At 46.0% G+C, this 22214-nt stretch overlaps 1 protein-coding gene across 7 annotated transcripts in view; it reads right to left on the minus strand.

Moving 5' to 3' along the window:
* The window catches only part of ITPR1 (inositol 1,4,5-trisphosphate receptor type 1), a 3145915-nt gene that overhangs the window by 2973675 nt on the left and 150026 nt on the right, over positions 1–22214 (minus strand). For all 7 annotated transcript variants that reach the window (XM_069643506.1, XM_069643503.1, XM_069643505.1 and 4 more), the window contains exon 2: positions 4545–4652. In XM_069643506.1, coding sequence (XP_069499607.1) covers positions 4545–4636 — 92 coding nt within the window. In that variant the 5' untranslated portion in view covers positions 4637–4652. The remainder of the gene's footprint in view (positions 1–4544; positions 4653–22214) is intronic.

A 22214-nucleotide genomic window follows, 5' to 3' on the forward strand; every position in this document is an offset into this window, starting at 1 on the left:
TATGTATGAATGAAATGCAAATATTAACAATTTTAAAAAAAAGAAAATGCATCTGCCATAGAGTACACTGGAACTCCCAAACATCAAATCAAAGTTATTAAAAGGTGCTTTTTCCAACTTCCCAAGATGAAGAAATCGAACATTTTATAGACATTAACATAAAATTGGAAAAAAGGGTGCCTATGTAAATGCAGTTTTTTTTACAAACTTTTTTCGCACAATGTATTTAGTGGCGAGTGATTTCAGGCTATACCCAGATCTGGTGTACTTCAGAGAGAAAGGAAATAAAGCAAAATTGACAGTGGTGGCTACTTTAAAATATCTGCCGGGGCATAGCTAGCGGAGGTCTTCCACGGAAATAAAGCAAGTGAAGCCTTTGGCTCTTCTCACACCACCTATTCCATATGGCTATTTAAACGCTACAGTGGTCTTTGTACTTGACTCATGTGTTTAGCAACAACGTCATGTATTGCGATCATTAACCCCTTAAGTGCCAAGGACGAGCTCTCTGATCCTTAGCAATATGTTTGCAGTGCCAAGGACAAGATAGCTCATTCATTTTGGCACTTCATTTTGTGCGATTGCTGCAAGGCACCCCCAGGCTATGTGAGGAGGAGGTTCTTCCTCACGGCCCGAGGGTTGGATTTCCTTCAGTTTCACGTCAGCGTGCGTAATGCGCGCTGACGTGAAACAAAGTAAATTTCACTGCTGCAGCCATTTTCGGCTGCAGCAGAGAAAGAGGGTAGGTTTTCACCTTCCTCTCCCTCGACCTCTGGCATTATTGTGCCTCTGAGATAGAGGGAGGTGTTGTTGGACTGCACTTTCTTTGAAGCATTGCTGGGCGCGAATTGCTAGATAAGCACCCAGCAATGTCACTAGACCACCAGAGATCTGTTTTTAAATTAGGGGGGTGAAGAGGTCACTTGTTATGTAAGCGGCCCTCTCCCTCTGCCCCCAAAGCATGGGGCAGTACATTTTACCCACCCTGGGGGGAGATGGGCACACTAATTTGCTCTTCTGCCCCTGGGGAAGGGGAAAAACAAACATTTTGAAAAAAACATGTTTTTGGTGGGGGCTGAGGGGCACACTAAACCACCAGTGATGCTTGCAATGGAAAGGGGGGTGGCCCTCTCCCCCACCCCAAATGGATGGGGGGAATCTCATGTAGCCTTCCCTGGGGGCAGATTGCTAGTGCAATCTGTCCCTAGGAAGGAACAAATGTGTTGTTACTGGGGGTTGGAGGGATGAGGGTCAGTAGACCACCAGGGATGGCTTAAAAGGGGGGCGGTGATCGGAGCATGATAGTTATGATTTGTTTTTGCTGGGTTGACCATAGGTAATGCATGTTTTTTGTTTCGTTTACAGGTTATTTTACGCGAGGAGCTGCAACGTTATGCAAGTACTTATTACTCTACGGTTAGAGCCCATTGTCAGTGGTATGGGTTGAACTAAGCTGTATTGTGTGTGGTGTGGGCGGGAGTGGGCAGTCTGGGGAGGTATTTTGGTGGGCTGGGAGACAATCGCACGGTCAGGCCACAAATGGACCCCCATGCCATGTTTCCCTGGGAGCGGCTATCTCCAATGTGGGTTGACCGTCCGCAAGCCCAGGCTGCACCTCTGGCTGTACTGTGTTACAGATTTCACCTACGGGGAGGAATGGGAACCCTGCTGGTGCTCCCCGGAACTGCCGCTGGACTTGGGGACGGTCGACCCACATGGAAGACAGGCGCCGAGGCATCACCTCAGACCATCCTGGAGTTCTGGATGGGTTGCGCTACAGCTTCCCCCCGCCAGGTGACCCTGGCAGTATGCCAATCCATCAACTGGAGGAAAATGCTGTAATGCAGCCCAGCCAGAACTCCAGAACAGTTAGGGGTGATGTCCACAGCATTGGGCATTCGTTTCCCATGTGGGTAGACCGTCCCCAAGCCCAGCAGCTATTCCAGGGAGCTCCAGCATGGTCCGAGTCCTTTCCCAGAGGGAGAAGCTTTAACACAGGCCAGCCAGAACTCAGGATGGCCAGAGGTGATGCCTCCGGCCTTGGGTGCCTGTCTCCTTTGTGGGTCGACCATCCCCAAGTCCAGCGGCAGTTCCGGCGAGCACCAGCAGGAATCCCATTCCTCCCCGGAGATGAAATCTGTAACGCACAGCTTCTCCCAGCGGGAAAAGATGGGGACCATGCCAGGGCTCCCTGGGACTACCGCTGTGCTTGGAGACAGTAGACCCACATGGAAGATGGTTGCCCAGGGATGGGGACATCACCTCCAACAGTCGTGGGCTGCGTTACAGCATTTCCCCACCAAGTAGGCGCAGCAGTGTGCCAATCCCTTCCCGGAGGGAAAAGCTGTAATGTAGCCCATCTAGAACTCCAGGACGGTTAGGGGTGATGTCCCTGGCCTTGGCCTTGGGCATTTGTTTGCCATGTGGGTCTACCATCCCCAAGCCCAGCGGCAGTCCCAGTGGCCTCCAGCAGGGTCCCCATCCCTTCCCGGAGGTAAATTCTGTAACGCAGCCCAGCCAGAGCTCCAGGATGGTCAGGGGCGATGTCCCAGGCTTTGGGCATGTGGGTCGACAATCGCCAAGCCCAGCCTGGAGCTCTGGCTGGGCTGCGTTACAGCCTGGGGACCCTGCAGGAACTGCCACTGGACTTGGCGACAGCCACTCAAGGCCAGGGACATTACTACCCCCCCCGACTATCCTTGAGCTCTGGCTGGCCTGCGTTACAGCTTCTCCCTCCAGGAAAGGTTGGGGACCCTGCCGCGGCTCCCTGGAACCGCTGCTGGACCTGCAAGAGTCAAACCACATGGGAGACTGCCGCCCAAGGCCAGGGTCATCGCCCCGACCATCTGGGAGCGCTGGCAGGGCTGCGTTAAAGAATTTCCCTACAGGAAGGGACCCTGCCGGGGCTCCCGCGAGCTGCTGCTGTGCTTGGGTACGGTACACCCACATGGGAAATGGATGCCCAAGGCTGGGGACATCACCTCCAACCATCCTGGAACGCTGGCTCGGCTGCATTACAGAATTTCCCTACGGGGTGGGAAGGGACACTGCCTGGGCTCCCTGTGACTGCTGATGGACTTGAGGACGGTCAACACGTTCTTTTCTACCCAGGTAGGTGCACCCACACATGTGAGGTACTGTTTTCATCCAACCGCCTGTGGGAAGGTAGGCCATGTGTTGTTGGCGGCGTGTTTCAGTAGTTTCCAGGTGGGAAATGTCTGAAAATTGAGTTTTTTTCCCCCTAAAATTTCGGCGGGGCTTGTTGTTAGACCAGTAAAAGCAACCCTATAGTCGAATGATATGTACCGTTTTCGGCAGGATACCTGTGGGAATGTGGGCCATTTGTTGTTTTCTCTTTGTTTTCATAACATTTTCATACATGTGCTACTGCACTTTGTTACAAAACCCTTGTGACCTACATGTAGTCGTTGCTTTAGGCACTGTACGCTTTTGTAACCTGCACAAGTCACCTACCCTTCAAAAAGTCTGCTGCCTGTGCACTTTCAAAAAATGTATGCTTGCCATTCCTCACCACATTTGTTTTCATTATTTATACATGATAAGTACATCTGTTTAGGCCGTCAGCATAAAAATCCTATGTACCATGGCTCAGTTTTTGGCTTGTGGCATTGCTTGTTTTCTGCAACATTACAACAAAATTGAGATTTCCAAACTGGAAGAGTCGGGGAATGTAGCGTGGCATTGCTTTTCTTAATATTCACAGAAGCCATTACCTTACAGGTCCAATCATATCAAGCACATACTTTTTTTAATCTGTCATTGGTCACATTTCTCCGCAAACAGGAATTTTCCCTACATAATTGTTGGCTAACCTGCGCAAATCACCCCTTCCTAAACTTGGAATTTTGGCTACTTTTCAGAAATGTATGCCTTTCTGTGTTCCCATTCAGCTTTCCTAACCTCCTCTTCCATTCCTTCCACGCATGTCTTATTGGAAAAAAATGGTCAAATCGGCCTACCTCTCACAAAACTGATGCTAACCTTATAAAAAAAGAATTTTGGTTTTCACTCAACCTGTTCTTGAACGTTCAGAAAATGGCGAATTCAGCACGGCAAACCATTTGTTCCTAGCTCTCACAAGGAAAAAAACACAGGCTTCTTTGTACATCGTTTTATTTGCATTTTCTGAAAAAACAATATTAAAGGCAATAGTTTTCCATCTGCATACAATATTGTACTAGCTGTTCCAGCTTTTAAACCTTTATGAATGCAAACAAATGCCTGTCTGCAAATTGTTCTAAACGCCATTATCTGAAATGTAAACCAATAACAAAAAACCAAAAAAATAAAATTCATTAAATAGTCAAATATGAAATGGATGAAAATTAGCCATGACACAGTCACGAGCGGCCATTTCAAGACGGGTATAAAAAGATGGTTACCAGGTTATTTCAGACATCTCCAAGACAAGCAGACTACACATTTTACAAAGCACATACTAGGAGTGCTAGCAGATGAGCAATAGATGTATATAGCAAGAGTAGGTATTATCAGGCGTTTTCATTTACAAGCTATCACCTTACCCCAGAGTGCTGATAAAGCCACTGACGGATCCCTCTGCATACAATGAGACTATGTCGCCCACATGAAGGAAACTAGACATTTTGTCGGACATGGTTTTCTGGCATCACCTAAAACAAAAATGAGTTTATTAAGACTACATAATTCAACATTTAGATCCACATTTGAAAACTTTATGAAACTGCTTAATCTTAATAGCTTCAGAATGCAGGGCTGTAAATTCTAGCTGAATGGAAGCGTGTGCTAGTCAGCAAAAATAAGCAGTCATTTCTTAGCAGCATCACTCCACATAAGCCTGGTGGCGGGCAAAAAAGGAAAATGCTAACAATGAAATGACTAATAGCCATGTTAAGGGCCCGAAAGAACCTTGACTTGGCAAATATTAGCATATGTTGAGGGAGAAAAGCGCAGTAGAAAAATGCCTCTACTCAGCATTTTGAGTTCAATACATGTATTCTTGAATTTACACTCTTCAAGGTGCTCTTGGAAATGAAGCACAATTACAATTGCCTATTATCCTACCGAGATGTCCTGTTGGGGGATGCAGCGATGCAAGCGCACATTTCCGAGGCATTCACCAACTACCTGGTGGATAACGACACAGGGGTCATGGACCCCCGTAAAGTCTGGTATGCGCCCAAAGTGGTCCTCCGAGGTGTCATCAGCCATGCTGCCGCATGCGCGAAGGCCTGCAAGGCTAGGGAGGAGGAGCTTGTGGGGGAAGTCAGACAACGGGAAGCCAATCACAATCGAATTAATTAGCGCAACTCCCTCAAGGAGTTACGGCTGGACAGAAACTATTGGAAGTCAACCTCACGAACAAGGCAGTACAGGCGTCGCTCTTGGCCCGCCAGTATTAAGTAAGGGGCAATAAAGCCAATCGACTGCTGGCTGCGAAGGTGCGTCCAGTGTAACTTTATCCCGACCCTAATGGATGGGGATGGTAGGAGGGTTACTCAAGAGACGGCCAAAGTGCCACTCATGAAAAACTACTTCAGCGAATTGGGGGGGGCCGCTAGGCATTCCCAGGGTACCGGATCAAAAGGAGTTTTATACAGCACAAGCAAGGCTCCCGCAGTTTACGGCGGAAGACAGAGGCTCTTGAATCTGAAATTACTGAACAAGAGGTCCTGGGAGCCATACGGAGCCTCCCGGCGGGGAAGACCCCGGAACCAGATGGCTTCTCTGCCCAGTTTTACGAAGCTTTTGCGACTATGGCGTTCCCCTAACTGGCCAAACTATTCCAACCGTTTTTTGAGACCAGAGGCCTTTTCAGGCACCATGGCAGAATCTACTACCACAGTCATTAAAATCAGGGAAGGATTGGGCAGATCGCTCAGCGTACAGGCCAACAGCCCTTATGAATGTTTATGCCAACATTTACAGTAAGGTCCTGGCCTGCAGGCTGACCCAAGTCCTCCCCAAACTGATAGACTAGGACCAAACCGGTTTTAAATTAGGGCGCGGGCACAAAACAATATTTGCAGAGTTGTGGCTGTAATAGCAGCCAAAAGGGAAATCCATGAATGCTTTGTGCTGCTCTCCCTTGATGCCCATAAAGAGTTTGATAGCATGGATTGGGCATACATGGAAGTGGTCCTGCGACAAAACTTTGTTAGTCTTGTAATGGCTAACTATAAAGCCCCAAGGACAAGAATGAATGTCAATGGTCCGCTCTCCGAGTACATTCAAACAGGAAGAGGTATGAGGCAAGGCTGCCAGCTCTCCCCTCTCATCTTCACCCTGGCGATGTAGCCTTTGGCTCAGCACATCCGGTGCAACCCGCTGATTACAGGGGTAAACCACCTGGGAGGCACGCACAAGTTGGCACTCTATGCAGACGATGTGCTGTGCTTCCTCACTGATCCCCTGCAATCCCTGCCTGAATTAACAAAAGCCCTCAACCAATTTGGTCAGGTATCCAGCTTTCGGATTAACAGAGATAAATCCCTGGGCCTGAGTAGGATTCTGGCTATCGTTGGGCACCTACTGAGTTTTCATATTTGGGCATCACAGTTACCGCTGACTTTACCTCGCTGATGAGTGCCAATCTCCTGCGCTTGATAAAAGATTCCCGAGACCAATTGGCACATTGGGCCCACCAGGAAATCTCATGGATGGGCCGGATATTAGCAGTAAAGATGACGCTACTCTCGAAGCTCTTATATGTGTTTCAGGGGCTGCCTCTAAAAGTGCAGGCGAGAGAACAGGAAGGGCGCCAAAGGGACACCGCAAAATTTATTTTGGGGGTGGGGTACACAACGAGGGTTCCAAAGAGGGTACTATTAAAAGCCACATTTGAAGAAGGGTTTGGGGTACCGTCCATGATTTTGGCGGTGCAAATAGCCCTGGCCCTGGACTGGGTGCCATAGACGTGACCCTCCACTGGAAGGATATAGATAATTCAGGATTATTGACCCCATTACACAAGTTCCTTTCAGTGGAGGCTAGGAGACAGGGGGCGAGATCACGCCAGCCACTGTAGTCACCCTGGGACAAGGCACGTCAGCTCCTGGGAATCCAGATGGGGTTGTGCCCTTCAAAACCCATTTCATGCAAACCCGGACTTCTCCCCCGGTATGGCTAGGGGGTCTTTTGTAGCCTGGGAAAGAGACTCCCTGCTGAGACTTTGGGATCTATTTCACAAAGGGGAATCCCTCACCTTTGCAGCTTGCAAGGCCAAAATCAAGTTGCGCGAAACCGAACTGTTTCACTATATCCAACTTAACTGGATCACTAACCCGATGACCAAGAGAACGGCTACCAGAGAAGCCAAGGGGATTGAACTCTCGGCCTTAAGAGGGGAGGGGCTGTGGGAGGGGTTCGCATCTATACAGGCTTATGGGGAGATCAAAGGGGGAAGCAAATCCCCCTTATATGACAAGGTGGGAGCAGGAACTGGGGTGGGAAATCCCAGAAGACTCAAGGGCTAAGATCTGACAGCAAACACAACCTAGCTTAACGAGCACACAGGCAAAAGAGGGGGCAATACATGCTATAGGTGGTACCTCAGGCCAGCAAAACTCCATCACATAATCCCAGAGCTGTCGGACTGGTGCTGGCATACGTGTGGTGGCCCTGCCCAGTTATGGTTATATTCTGGAAGGAGGGCCTAGCGCAAATTAAAGACATAACTGAATGCTTTTAAACCTGGACAAGGAGAGCAAACTCATTCTTAATGCACTTTCCAAAGCTATACATTGTATTCTCTTTAAAAGCACCTGCATCATCATCATCATTACTCAAATTCGGCCAAGCTTTAGTCCCACTAAAACCCAGGCCTTCATTCCTGGGGCATGTGCCATAAAATTAGCAATATTCTGATTAATGACATCTGCCCACTTTAATTGTATACAGTTTCATCGACGTAGGTTACTGAATGGTAAGTTACCACGCAGTAGGTGTTACGGCATGGGGCTAAAACATATATATATATATATATATTATACACACACCACACGAGGAGGGGTAGTTTGTATAGGTGTGAGTATGGGGACCACCCCCTCCTTAAAGTGAAAAAAAACATTTAGTATCCTACCACAAAGTAAATTACCATATTTAAATTTTTTGCGATGAAACCACCTCCTTAACCACATTAAGATAACTTAAATTCCAACAGAACCTCATAAGGTGGATCAAAGACTCGTGTGGGATGTTCTGACCCACTAGGCTCTGCCCTGCAACATCACTGTGTGCTGCTTTCCTCAAACAGGATGGCCGCCAAAAAGCTCTATGCGCTAAACATCTTTGAGAAGTGCACAGGGAAACCTGAAAAATAGGCTGCCAATCCATTTTGCCTGTGTCAGTAGTGGAACCGGAGACCACACTACCAAAACCTGTCATTGGGCTACCCACAGAGTGAAATGGAATAACCTGAAAAGGTAGGGCTGCATTGCCAGGAAAACCCAGAAGTGCTTGAAAATCCGTTTTTCCTTGGCTGTTGAAAGTGCAAAATCATGGTTCCCAAACATCAGAAAAGATCCAACATCCTTGTTGGGTGTTAAACATCACTTTATTTAAAGAATCCACCTAAGCACAATGTCAGGAGAAGCACATTTCATCACAAGAAAATCCACATTCAAAAAGGGGGCTGCCTGGAGAAGTATCAGATATGGGCGCAGTACCGCCGCTCGCCTGTGTCAGAGCTGTCATTTACTTATACTGGCAGTTAAACTTGTACATTAAGATCAAATTGTGGAAAAGAAGAGCCTTGCCATCAAAAGCAATATAGGTTGCTACAATTCAATCTCTATGTTTGAAAAAGACTGGAATTATGAGATCTGTGTGTATATTTGATGAAAATGTAAGTTTATTTAGAAAAAGACAATTTTAAACAAGGGATTTTAAAAGTGAACTAATGTTAGCCACAGTTCTTCAAAGGCACATTCCACAGTCTGCCCCAAACAAAGGCATCTCCCCCCCTGCTCTCTGCTCAGGAACTATCATTGAGTTGTTAATGGAGGTGGGAGGAGATTTTGGCCTGTTGCTCTGAGGAGAGACAAAGGACTCCCTTGATTGAAAATATATGCAGATTCAACTCAACAGAAAACAACTGCCAGCAGGAAGAGAGGCCTGGGCTGCTTTTGGCCCAGCCAAACCTTGGGGGCGGGACCAGACAGATATGTGCATGTTGACCCACAAGAAAATATCTTTTTGAAAAAGTCTCACAGAGAACTGTGCAAAATTTGTAAAAATCTGTAAATATAGTGTTGTTAAAATGAAATTTCTGCTCACAGTTTGAAACTACTCTGTGCGATGTTCAGAGACAGGACTACCAAAATGTTGATGATGTAGCAATCGCATTTCTCGTGCATGGAAAAGTTTGCTGCGGATTTGCATTTGGCTCAATTTCATCACGTGTAAAACAGCTATTCTTTGCATATGACCTCAGAATTCCGTTTTCAATCTGCTAGTTGTTCAATCATCATTGCTAGTGTTTATTTGGAACTATATAAAGCGGCTCCCACTAGTTTTGAATCCAATTTAGAGAATTAAATCAATTTTTCAGTATTTTCTCCCATTCATTACAAACCACTTTCAAAAGCATTTGAACTGTTTTTAAATCATTCCTGTTTCTCTCTGCTTGCTGGGGGTAGGAGGGGGGCGGGGGAACAGGGATTGAAACTGCATTGGTTGAGATTGTATATTCCTGAAACCTTTTTTCTCTCATTCCATCTCTATATTGTATATTAGGGGGGATTGAGTAGTATCAGGGGGAAAGAGTGACATTGCACTTGATTGAACCCACATCAAGTATTATTCCATGCTGCCATATTTTTCTTATCCATACTCCTCCTGATTAAAGAGATTGTTGATTGTTGTTACATCACCCCAATGGTGATAATTGTATAAATATTAATAGTGTGATATATATATATATTGTTCAATTTATAAAATAAATCTTAACTTTGCAAAAAAGCCTGCTTTCTGGTTCAGTGAGACCGGGGGGGATTCAAAGAGAGGGGCGTGATATAAGGGTACATCATTCAGAAATATAAGAACTTAGACAAAAATATATAATTAAGGGTTTCAATTGTGCATCCCACGCTAGGCATTGACTTAGGTGAAGTGCTGGGTTGAAATCACTTACACTCTGACAAATAAGGCCTGGCTATCTACCTGCTTATGACTGACTATTCCCGTCCACCTTGGCCTGGCTAACTTTGTATATTTGTACATACCGACTTGATACTTAGTGTTCTCTGCATTTGTAGGGTATTTTCTGTGTCTATCCTGTTATTACATGTATGTATTTGATTTGCTCTACTATGTATAGTTATTGTATTATGTATGTGTTCAAACTGACACGTAACCAAGTTGTAAGCTGTCTTATGCAATGCACCCTGATACCCTTGGTCTGGCACGCAATACAAGTAATAAAACAAACACAAAGTAGACAAAGATTCTTAATGTGTGCTTGTATTGCAACTGGCCCAACTCCGGTTCCCAAACAATCTATAGGCCATGTGCCTTTTGAGGGCCCTAAAACAAATTGTTTCTTCTAATCCATTGACAGGTCTTTCATACCAATGTGCCCCTCATATCAACACAGTAACATGGCTGTGGACACTATTATAGTTCTCAAATTCATGAGGATCAGACTAGATTTAACAAAATCACATACAGCCACCAAATTGTTGCAGGGACTTCTACAGTCAAGCTTTGTGGATGGACCACCAAACATTACTAAATACGTTAATGCATAACTGATATTTAATGCATAACTGATATTTGTCAGCAATTCATTGAAGCTGCACCGCAATAGTTTTCCCCAAAATGCAGCGCATTCGTTTTAGTAAAGTTTAATTCTAGCCAACGTATTATATAAGCAGCGTTAGTTAAAAATATTAGCAACCCTCTGGACTTGGATCTATTAATATAGTGTCTTCAACAAGAAAGATCAATCACTACGGCTGTCCAACTTTGGAAGAGGAACGAAAATCATTCAAAGCAAGATGCAAATCCGACAGTTATAAAATAGCCAAAATCAACAGGCAAGTCGTCATTATCTGCTTCAAACATTAGCACTTAGGAGTCCATCATCCCCCAGAATTGCTTATGTGCACGCTGGATGAGCCTCAGACCTCGAGGAGCGCGCTTTTTTTCAGTTTAGCCCACAGCATGTCCCCATAACTGGAGGAAAATACCTGGCTCAAATCTAGAAATGCAACAAGTTTACACACCTCGGATGTGGACCTTTTTCTATCACACTGGATAAGAGCAAGCAGTCATTCATAAAACCCCAGCCCGACAACCAACCTGTGCCAGAGAAATTTTCATTATCTTCGTCCCAAGCATGCACCCAACCGAAGCCATTTCATGACAGTTTCCCAAAAACATCAACGAGATGGGGCAAAAAAAGCGGTCAGAACTATCCCCTTTTATCTTTTTTTTTTTTATCAAAGTGGGCATTCGAATACGTTTTAACCCAGAGTCAAGTAAAAATGTGTTTAAATTAAGGTTTTAGAACCGGCACCCACCGGTCACACCACACATTTTCTCTAATACTGGGCGCACAATCTTCTGATCATCCATCACATCACACAGAACTAAATAGTTCTCCATTAGAGTAGTTGCATAATGTTCTGCACAACATGCTGGGGAAATTTGAATACAAGACCTATTATCAACTACACTTTTAGCCACCATTCGCTAAACAAAGGGACTGGCCTTTCTTCCCACAATATAAGCTACATGCACTCCCAAGTTTAATTCACATGATCTTGCATCTTCCACTTGAAAAGCACTTTAGAAGCAGTTTATGTTATATATTTCTTGTTTTTAACCAATTCTTTACCTTAGTAACCATATTAAACTCATACTGGAATGCTCTACATATTGTCAAAGCACAGTACATCCTCGTATGGGGCTTACTTTCTACTCCAGACCACAATTGTTCTTCGTAGAAATACTAGAAGGGTGATCCTATGGCGTTAATGCCCTCCAACTGATTAACTACAGAGTTCCCTAAAACTCCCAAGGAACTTGTTTAAGAGTGAGCATTTTTATAAAACCGCCACCATCCCTAGTATCTGCCTCTTTCAATACTCTTACACATGGTATAATCACTCTGTAGTCAAGAACTACTGAAAAAACAATAGATTCCATGAAGAGCAATCCACAGATGAAACCATAATTAGTTGATCACGGTTAATCTCAGAGTCAGCCATCACATTGGCATTTCCTAACTTTGCCCAATGGTAGCTAGCCTTGTGCAAGTCTATAAACAATGATAGAATAACCCATTACAGAGCTGCAGGTTTTTCACCAGAGAAGAAAAAATGTGCCGGCTCATGCCAAGAAATGCTTTGACAGCTAAGTGTTTCCCTCATGTATTGTCTCAAAGTAGACATCACCTTCCATCTAACTTTATGAATCCATTTTAGAGTCCTTTTGCGTTTTCAACCCCCACCCTCCCCCCCAACAATATTACAGTATCACCACCAGTGAATACAATGGCTCACTCTTAAACAAGTTCCTTGGGATTTCACCCAATGTTTTACAAGAGTGTTCGGGATTAACATTTGGATAGAGTCTACTGTCTAGTAAAGATACAAATGAGAAAGCACAGGGTGATTGTAGTGCCCTAGGGCAGCAGCGAATATGCTTTTCACCCACATGGTAAAGGCTTTGAAGCAATGGTCTACATCTCAGTGCCATGATTCATGGCTCATCTTACCACCAGGTCCTAGACATTTAAATTGTGCACATGTTGGAATTCACCCAAGTGGCCATAAGGGTTGCAAAATGTGCCCTCGCCACAAGCTATTTGGCGAGTAAGAAATTGTGTATGAATAATATTGAGGTGGCAAGTGATTTCTGGCTGGCTAGGAGCTTGCCATTTGCATTTTTCCTCCTGCCATAGGTACTGCATGTTAACTTGCTTTCTTCATCGGAACTTACTGGTCTGACATTACTCCGCCAGTTCCGATTAAGGATGACCCAAATGGAGCCTTGTGTTTTCTGGCGTTCTGCTTTAGATCACCATTTTCTTTTATCTTATGGATGTCACCTATTTTCTGAAGACTGTTCCCATTCGTAAGATTAAGTTCCTGGACTGAAATAACTGAAAGCAGCACAGAACAGGTTGGTTTGAAACTTTGAACTACTTTTCTGGCTTTAGTGTGTGACTGCACGGAAATCATAAGGGGAAAACTATTCATGCTAACGTGACAGAAATCAGTCTAATACCACTGGACAAATGACAATTGCAAGCCCCAAAAAGGGGACTCCATCTGCTCAAGTCCTTACATGGGCACGGCACGCTTGAGCAATGGTCGGTATGGGGTAATGGTGCATTGTTAGGCAGAAACCTGTGCAGTTCCCTTCGGGACCACTGCAAAAGGCTTAGGAATACAGGTGTTGGCAGTAAACCCAATTGGTAGCAGTCTGTACCACCCAGATTTACCTGGTAGCTGAGGCTGAGCAGCCAGACTTCTCTCAAGAAGAGTTAGGCAGTATATGGAGTATACAAAATAGGTACAAAGATACAGTAGCACAAGCAAACACTGACCAGATCTTTGGTATAAAAGTATATAATTATTTATTTAAAAACACACTTTGTAAAATACACTAACACTAATATGGCAAGCAAGTTCAAACACAGTCACTATCAATATATATACATCCCTGATTACTTATTGAACAAGTCTTAGTTAAGACACCACTTATTTGCAGACAGAGGTGAGCGCTTAACCTAAGATGGCACTCCAATAAGTTAGTTAAAAAGGGAGGGAAAAGCAGGATTAGGAAAGCACACACTACCAACACTTTTAAAAGAACCACAGCAAGTCAGGAAAGGCAGAGTCTACTGTAGAGCCAGAAAGTTCATAGGCCAGGCCCACTCTTGGAGAGAGCAAGGCGGAATGTGTCCAAGATCACACAGTTGAATTATGCTTTAAATATTTTTGCAGATAGTTCAAAAAGAGTTGGATCAGTTCAGAGAAAGTTAGTTAGCAGGTCCCAGGTCACCTCAGGATAGAGTCAAGGATTTACAGGACACCTTGAACGATCTGTTGCAAGGGAGACCAGGCAGGACACAGTACCTGAAATGGTGAGAAAGCTCCAGCGGGGGCAGTTGTTCCTGGCAGCGGGTGCAAGTCGGTGCTTCGTCCAGGGGAAGAGAAGATCTCGACGTGGAGGAAAGCTGGAGGTCGTTGCACTGCCAGGGAACAAACCAGCCGTGGAATTTCCCGGTTAAAAGGTACTACCCTTTTATACGCGGTATTGGTGAAGCGTGGCTATCCGGCCGCCGGGGTGCTTAGCACGGGCGATTCGACCACGAGACGATCCTGGAAGGCGAAAAGAGGGCGAACTGGTTATCCCCACCAGTTCAGAGGAAGAAGAGACTCCGGGATGAAGTTCTTCTCTGTCGTCGGGAAGTGGTGAGGCGGTTCAGCAGGGCTCCACAGGCGGCGTCGTCGTTGCAGGTTGGCTCAGCTTCTCCCTCTCCGGATTCTTTGGTCCTGTGGCGACTTCTGAAGTTCCAGTCCCCAAAGCCCTGCTTTTATGCAGAAAACCCCCATTCATCAGTCCTAGCTGTCACTCAAACATGCTAAGTGGTGAGCCGGGCAGCTCACCACTGGGCCAATCGCACAAGAGTGCGACTTGAGTAGCCGAGGCAACTCAGTCCAGGGTGCCTAAACCACCCTCCCACATATCCTATAGACCCAGACAGAGTGGCACCACTTTTGGTGGCTTCTGTGCAGAAGCCTGCCAAAAAGTGGAACAAAGGGCTCGACTTGGGTTGGGAGTTACAGAGGCGAACACAAACGCCATTTTAAAACCGAGTCCTGGCAAAAAGACCCAACCGGGGAATAAATATGAAATAAATAACCCGGCGGTATCTTTAACATTGCACCAAAAAAGTTGTGCGTTTAAAATGAATGGGAAAATCCCATAGGAAATATTCTGGTGGAATATTTTGCGTGGTAACCACTGCCACCAGCCAGAAACCGGACGAGGGGGGACTGCACAGTGCCCCCTCGAAAAACAGACCCAGGGGCAATCTAATTACCCCTACCAGTACTTGCACAATATGATGGTTTGTACTGGTTATGTTCACAATTTAAGGCTAGCAAAGTCAATGGTGACTTTACATGCCCTGGGAGATAGTAGTCAGTCCCAGGGTATGGAGTCTATGTTTGGGGGTCACTATGACACCCCTGTGTTACTGCACTGAGGGTGCGGTGTAACACACTTACCAAAAACACATGAAACCCTATGGAGTAAAAGACCCCATACCCCATAAACACATTACAAAGTCAAATGATATCTCAAATCATGTCTAAGACTGGGAGAAAAAGAGTCTCACTCTTTAGCAGGAGAAAAAAATAAACCCCAAAAATCCAGCAAAGCTGCTGGGCGACTCACTATGTTTGGGAAATTAGCCTTAACAGAGAATTCTCCCTAACATGCATATATTGCAAATCACCACTAGCTGCCTCGACACCCTGCTTAAAGACTGCCTACTTATTTAGACTTTAAGCGGCTGACCTCCCTTCTGTGATGAGCACCTGCTGATGCCACAAGTGACAACATAATACTTGTTATTCCTACCCCTCACTAGGTGAAGCACAGCTATTATTCTCTCCCTCTATAAGTGGAATAGTCGAATTACATTCCATGTCTAGAACATAAATGTTGCAAGACAAGACAGGCTTCAATTATTTAGACGCTACATCTCGTGGCTGGTTCAGCATCTGGAACAGGTGTAGTGGCTGGCGATCTGTGGCTGCAGTTTAAAAATGAGATTATTGTAAAGAAGCAGCTTCAAGTTAAATAAACTCGGGACACGGCACTTTCAAGATCTTCAGCTAGGGCCACTAAATAACTAGAAGCCATTTCTTCAGATGCCAGCTCGTCGGACACTACTTTCGACTGTCACAGAAAACCACTGCCTTCCTAGCCATTGTACAACTAGTCCATTCAACTCGAGCACCACTGCAAGAAAAGCTGAAGAGGTGCATTATCATGGACTTTCTGGCCAACAATGACACCGCACACAGTCATGTATTAGCATCAACTGATTCACAGCTCTGCTGCATGCCGATTTACCAGTACATTTCTAAGGGACAAAGTGTAGATAATGTCAGGACGTGTTCCTCTCCCGGAACAACAACTAGATTCACAGCCACATTTGAAATAATTATCTATAAAAACACAATGATTTGAATACATGCAAAAACAGTATAACACTGTGCGTTGCTATAACTAGTCAATGGTTTCGTATAAGCTATTCACAGAACCTAACACTACATTTATTCAGGGATGCTACATGTATTTGTCCTTGTAACATGTTAACACTACCTACAGTCCAGTTTTAACAAGTAACCGCTGAATAATTCATATGTTCTGGTTTGCAAGCTCATCTTACAAATGATTAACACTTGCAATTAATCACAAGCGCCTGCATGCAAGGAGGAGCTGCATGGAGCTTAAGAAACTCCCACTTTGGAAAGTTACTCAACACTAACAGTACTCTACAGAAAATGGTGGCGGGCACACGTTTTCCCACATCAGCAGTGTCCCACAAGAAGCCAGTGAGACACGGTGCAGACAGAAGATGGAGTGTAGTCTTTGGCTTATTTCCCAAAAGGTAATATATGGAAAGGACAGAAAGATACTGAGGACTCCTCTAAACAATCACTTCAGTTTTGCAAGTTAAGTGATGCCTCTTTCCCATTCTGTAATGGCAATGAGTGATGAAACCCGACTGAAGGGTTGCCCAGATGAATGCCAGATGCTAGGATTATTTCAAAACCTTCCAGCAATCACCTTCAGTTGTGTTAGATCATCCCGAGTGGGGTGGGTATGCCCAGATGTGGCTCCGAGACTGGTGGGCATAGAGACTTAAGCTACACATGAGTGACTTTGCCCAATGAGGGTGACGAATACATGGGGTGGCTTCTGGTCATGTGCAGAAGGGAATGAGACATGGGCTGGACTTTCAGTTTCGGGGTGGAATCGACTCCGGTTGTCATTTGGTCTTTCCCCTTCTGAAGTTGCATGAAAATGATGGTCTTGTGGGTCGCCCAGAGCAACGTTACAGAATCACTCACTCAAAAACCTTCTCCAATTGTCGAAATCAGTCATACCATGCAGTAAACGTGGATCCGGTCCTCAAGTTATGGTGCAGCAGCTGCCATGACTTGGCAAATGTCCTCTTTACAAAACCTGAATGCTGTATAATCACTGGAACTAACTAAGCACAATGCAAAGATTAAGATCTTCAAACAATCTTTTTTTTCAAACTCTGTTTATTCAAATATTTGTTCAAACAAACATGAGCACAATCAGCATTAAAATGTGGGACATTTCCGCCCATCGATTGCGAATTCAGGCAGTAAAACATTTCTGTGGTTAACGGATGCACACCACTAATGGTAGACAGTATAAGTTTCAGTTAGCCCCCTTCCCTGGTCTTTCCCTGATTCCGCCTCGGTTAGGGAGAATTCTCATTCTACGCTTATTTCCCTCACCTAGTGAGTCCCCCAGCCACTTGGCAAGAGTGTGCCCCTTTTTCCCATTCTTACCAGTGTTTTGTCATGTGCATTTCCACTTGTTGTGTGATCTTGGACTCTGGAGCACACCACTCCATGAGCCCAACTTCTTGTGTGTGTTACACAGCACCTTCAGTGCAGTAACACAGAGTCGTCTCTAAGACTTCCCAATGACTCCTTTTTCTGGGGCTGACTACTGTCCCACAGAAACAGGTAAAGTTGCCATTAACTTCACATAGTCAACTACAGACCCAGTTCAACCCATCTTACATGGAGTACTGGAAAAGGTTAAACCCTACCCCTTATTGTCTATGCCTCTCTGAGCTTTGTTTTGCTCTTAACATTTAGACTTGGCTGGTGGCAGTGGTATCTAGCGTAACTTTTCTACCGCAATTATACTATATAAACGTGGTATTGTTTTAGGCTATTATGTTAGCCTCGAATATAAACCCGCTTGACCAAATACGTTCTTTTTGCTCCGATTGGGTTTAGTCGTCATTTCTTTTTGTTTAAGTCCTTCTTGTGTTTTACTTTGCACGGCAAACCAGGTTTGCCTTCTTTGTTCACCGTCTTTTGGCGGGCTTCTGCCAAGAAGCCCTCCTCTGGGCGCCTGGGTGTCTAGGTGGGCTGAATGTGAGGGAAGGGTGTAGTCATCCCCTGAACAGGGTATCCTAGGAAACCCAAGTCACACTTTGCCATGATTGGCTGAGGTGCGTGTCCGGGCTGGACAACCCCCCTGCTGCATCATTGACAGCCAGGCTGTGTGAATGGGGGATTTTTCGCATAAAAGGCAGGACTCTTGGGCTGGAAGTCAGTCTCGCCACTGGAACTAAAAGGAACCGAAGAGAAGCGGCAAAGACGACAGCTGCTGCAACAAGTTGAGTGTGTGTCTGGTTATGGGAAGTTTAAGTTTTGTTTCGAGCCTATTTGGAGGAATCAGAATGTTGCACTTGCGGCGCATGAGGTGGCGGGATCGGCGGAAGATCGAGGGGGTGCTTACCAACGACTTATGGGAGACCTCAGGATAATAACATGGAACGTCAGGGGCCTTAACAGTTACCTGAAAAGAAATAAAATCATGCTGTATCTGAAAAGGCAGAAAATAATATTGCACTACTACAGGAGACGTACTTGACGCAAGAGAAGTTGGACCTGGTTAAGAGAAAGTGGAGAGGGACTGTGGTGGGCTCACCATATTCTGCGTACGCCCGGGGTGTGTTAATCTGGGTTGGCACCGCATGTCCTGTTCCAATCGATACAAGAGGTAGTTGAAACTGATGGAAGGATGGCTATATTGCGGGGGCTGGTGGAGAGCAGGGAGGTATGCATAGTAAACACGTATGCCCCCAACCAAAACACAGCAGCATATTTCAGAGCCCTGTGTACCAACCTTAGTATGTGTATAGGGAGCGCGGTGATCTGGGGTGGGGACTTTAATTGTGTGCTGAATCCTGTGGTGGACAGATCTGATGGCGAGTGGGTAAGCCTAGCACGGCGGCGAGAGCGTTGCAGACACTGCTAATTGATTTTGGCTTTACAGATGCGTGGAGGATGAAACATCCCACTGAGAGGAAATACTTGCACTATTCAGCCCCGCATCAACTGCACACTAGGCTTGATTATGTCTTTGCTACAGCAGATGTGATGTCTGAGATTACTCAAGTCGAATATAAAGCTAGGGTCCTCTCAGATCACTTGCCCCTGATCCTCGGATGGCAATATTGCCCCCCGAGGGCGAGGATCCCTACATGGCGCCTCCGAGCAGAGGCGCTTAAAGATCCAGTCTTCAGGGAAGATATAAGGGAAGAGATTACCAACTTCTTTGAGGAGAATACTGGGAGTGTTGACTCTGCGGGCACATTATGGGAAGCTTTTATGGTGGTGATGCGGGGGGCGGCCATTGCTAAGTCAAGAGGGTTACAGGGTGGGGTGTTGGCTGACCTACAGAGGACGGAAACTGAGCTAGAAACAGCATTGAAGAACGGTGACGTAGACACAGAGCTGGTTCTCCAACTACAGCAACAATGTGCAGTGCATTGGGAAAGAGACTGCAATCTTGATTATAGGAAATATGTTGAGAGGCAGCACGCGGGGGGAGATAAGACAGGCCGTCTTTTAGCCTGGCTATACAAAAGCGAGACCCCTAGGCTTCCGATTAGGACCCTTATTAGGGAGGACGGGGATGAAGTGGCCACGCAAGAAGGGGTTAACAAAGAACTTGCAGATTAGTACAGAGCGCCTCTACGGGGATGATGAGATGAGTGACCAACGCAAGATAATTGAAACGTTAGAAGACATAGGGCTGCCCAAGATCAGTGAAGAGGAGAGAGAGGAGCTAGATGAGCCAATCACGTTAGGAGTTAGAGGCGGTTGTTAAGCAGTTGCCTACCTGTAAGGCCCCGGGAGCAGATGGGTTCCCCAGCGAATTCTATAAACTATACAGAGAGGAAATCCTCCCCCCAATGCTGGACATGCTTAATGAGGCGTTTGAGATAGGACGGTTGCCTGAGTCGCTCAGAGAGGCGATCATAATACCGCTGCCCAAGCTCAACAAACCGGAGCATAGATGTGGTTCCTACAGACCTTTGTCGATGCTAAATCAGGACAGCAAGATTCTAACGGCAGCGATTGGTAGACTGATACATCCTGATCAAACGGGTTATGTCCCGAATAGGAATATAACACACAACCATAGGCGTCTTCACCGGGTGGTCGAATGGGGTAGCAGGTGAGATGGCGATAGTGTCTCTAGATGCAGTTAAAGCTTTTGATTCAGTCAAGTGGTCATGGCTATTGGCTGCCTTGGAAGGGTATGGAATGGGTCCGGGCTATATAAGGTGGGCTAAGATGTTGTATAGTGAGCCGCTTGCCAGGGCCCGAAATGGAGCGGTGATATCCGAGAGATGGCAACTTGGTAGAGGCACCAGACAGGGGTGCCCCTGGTCCCTGATGCTTTACATTTTAGGCCTGGAGCCCCTGGCAATATGCCTTAGGGCACAGTATGATGCGATAGGCATTGAGGTAGGAGGGGAACTACACTTGATATCCTTGTACGCAGATGATTTATTATTGTACCTGCAATACCCAGAAGAAAATCTCCTATACATACTTGAAGTGATGGAAAGATATGCAGAGTTGCCGGGCATATCGGTGAACCCCCAAAAGACTGTCATATTCCCGCTGGGTAACTATAAAGGGACCCCTGTGGATAGACTACCGGTGCTACAAGTACCACGGTCAACTAGCTCTTTTCGTTACCTGGGCGTAGATGTATACCACACGGTGGAAGAAGAACATAGACCTAATACAGAAGTAGCCGTCGAGAAAATTAGGAACAGCATGCAGTTCTGGGCAAAACTGCCCCTGGAGATGATGGGGCGAGGGGCAATGCTCAAGATGGTAGTCCTGCCCAGGCTCCTGCATTACTTTAGTAATATCCCATACATGATACCCAAGAGGTTTTTCAGTAAATTGAACAGCATGTGAAGGGAGTTCCTGTGGCATGGTACCTGAAATAGAGTGGCGTTTTGGAAATTGCAGAACTTTTATGAAAACGGAGGTATCAGACTGCCTCATTTTGAGGTTTACCATTTGGCGGGACAGCTACAGTATGTGGCTAAGTGGCTCTCCGATGAAGGGACCCCTGAGCACAGGGTGCTTGGACAGGACTGCGCCCCGTTTTACTTGAAAGAAATGATCTGGCTGCCTGAAACCGAAATGAGGGGGCGTCCTGCGATGTTGAGTGGAGATTTTGGTGGAAAATTTGGCGTAGGGCTTGTCGCTTGATGGAAGTCCCATGCCGTGCCTCCCGCAGATACCGCTGGTTGCTTTGACAGGAGGGGATAATCAGTTGAGGGTGATTATTAGGACCTACTGGGAATCGGTGGGGCTGGTAACGCTAGGCGATGTTTGGCAAGAAGGGTCCATTAAGGAGTTTGTAGGACTCAGCGAAGAGGCGGGGCTACATACGGGCCAATATGTCATGTACATTAGATTGGTGCGGATGATTAGGAACACCTGGCCAGAGACAGTTTTGATAGAAGAACCAGATGCAGTTTTGGGAGCAATATATGATATATCCGAAGGAGGGCATGAGATCTCGAGATTATATGAGATGGTGATGGCTAAGGTTGGGAAAGAATGAACACATCTGAGACTGGACTGGGAGGCGGCAGTGGGGGCCCCAATGGAGGATGGGGTGTGGGAGCGTGCCCTGGGCTATCACAAAAAAGTGTCTAGAAATGCCAGATTAAAACAAATACAGCTGTATGTAACGCATAGGGCATACATGACCCCCTTGAGGATATCCAAGTTCCGAAACACTGGAAGACAAGCGTGTCCCAAATGTAACTTAGAAAACGCTGACATGACACACATGTTTTGGTCGTGCCTGATCATTGGGTGTTTTTGGGGAGAAGTGGCGCAGAAACTGGCTGATAAGGGGGTTACTCTTGTTACAGACACGGCCTGGGCCTTCTTACTGGGCGGGTTCCCCAGGCCACGGAAACTCAAGCATATTGAGAAACTGAAAAATCTGGAGTATGTGCTTGCAAAACGTAGGATTGCCATGGGGTGAAAGAAATGCCACAAGCCTAAAGGTGGATGTATGGTGGAAGGACTTGCAGAAATGGGCGGAGGCTGAAACGGTGGCATGGCAAGAAGCGAGTAGCC

Source organism: Ambystoma mexicanum, chromosome 2p, assembly GCF_040938575.1.
Source record: "Ambystoma mexicanum isolate Mex_15411 chromosome 2p, UKY_AmexF1_1, whole genome shotgun sequence".
NCBI lineage: Eukaryota > Metazoa > Chordata > Amphibia > Caudata > Ambystomatidae > Ambystoma > Ambystoma mexicanum.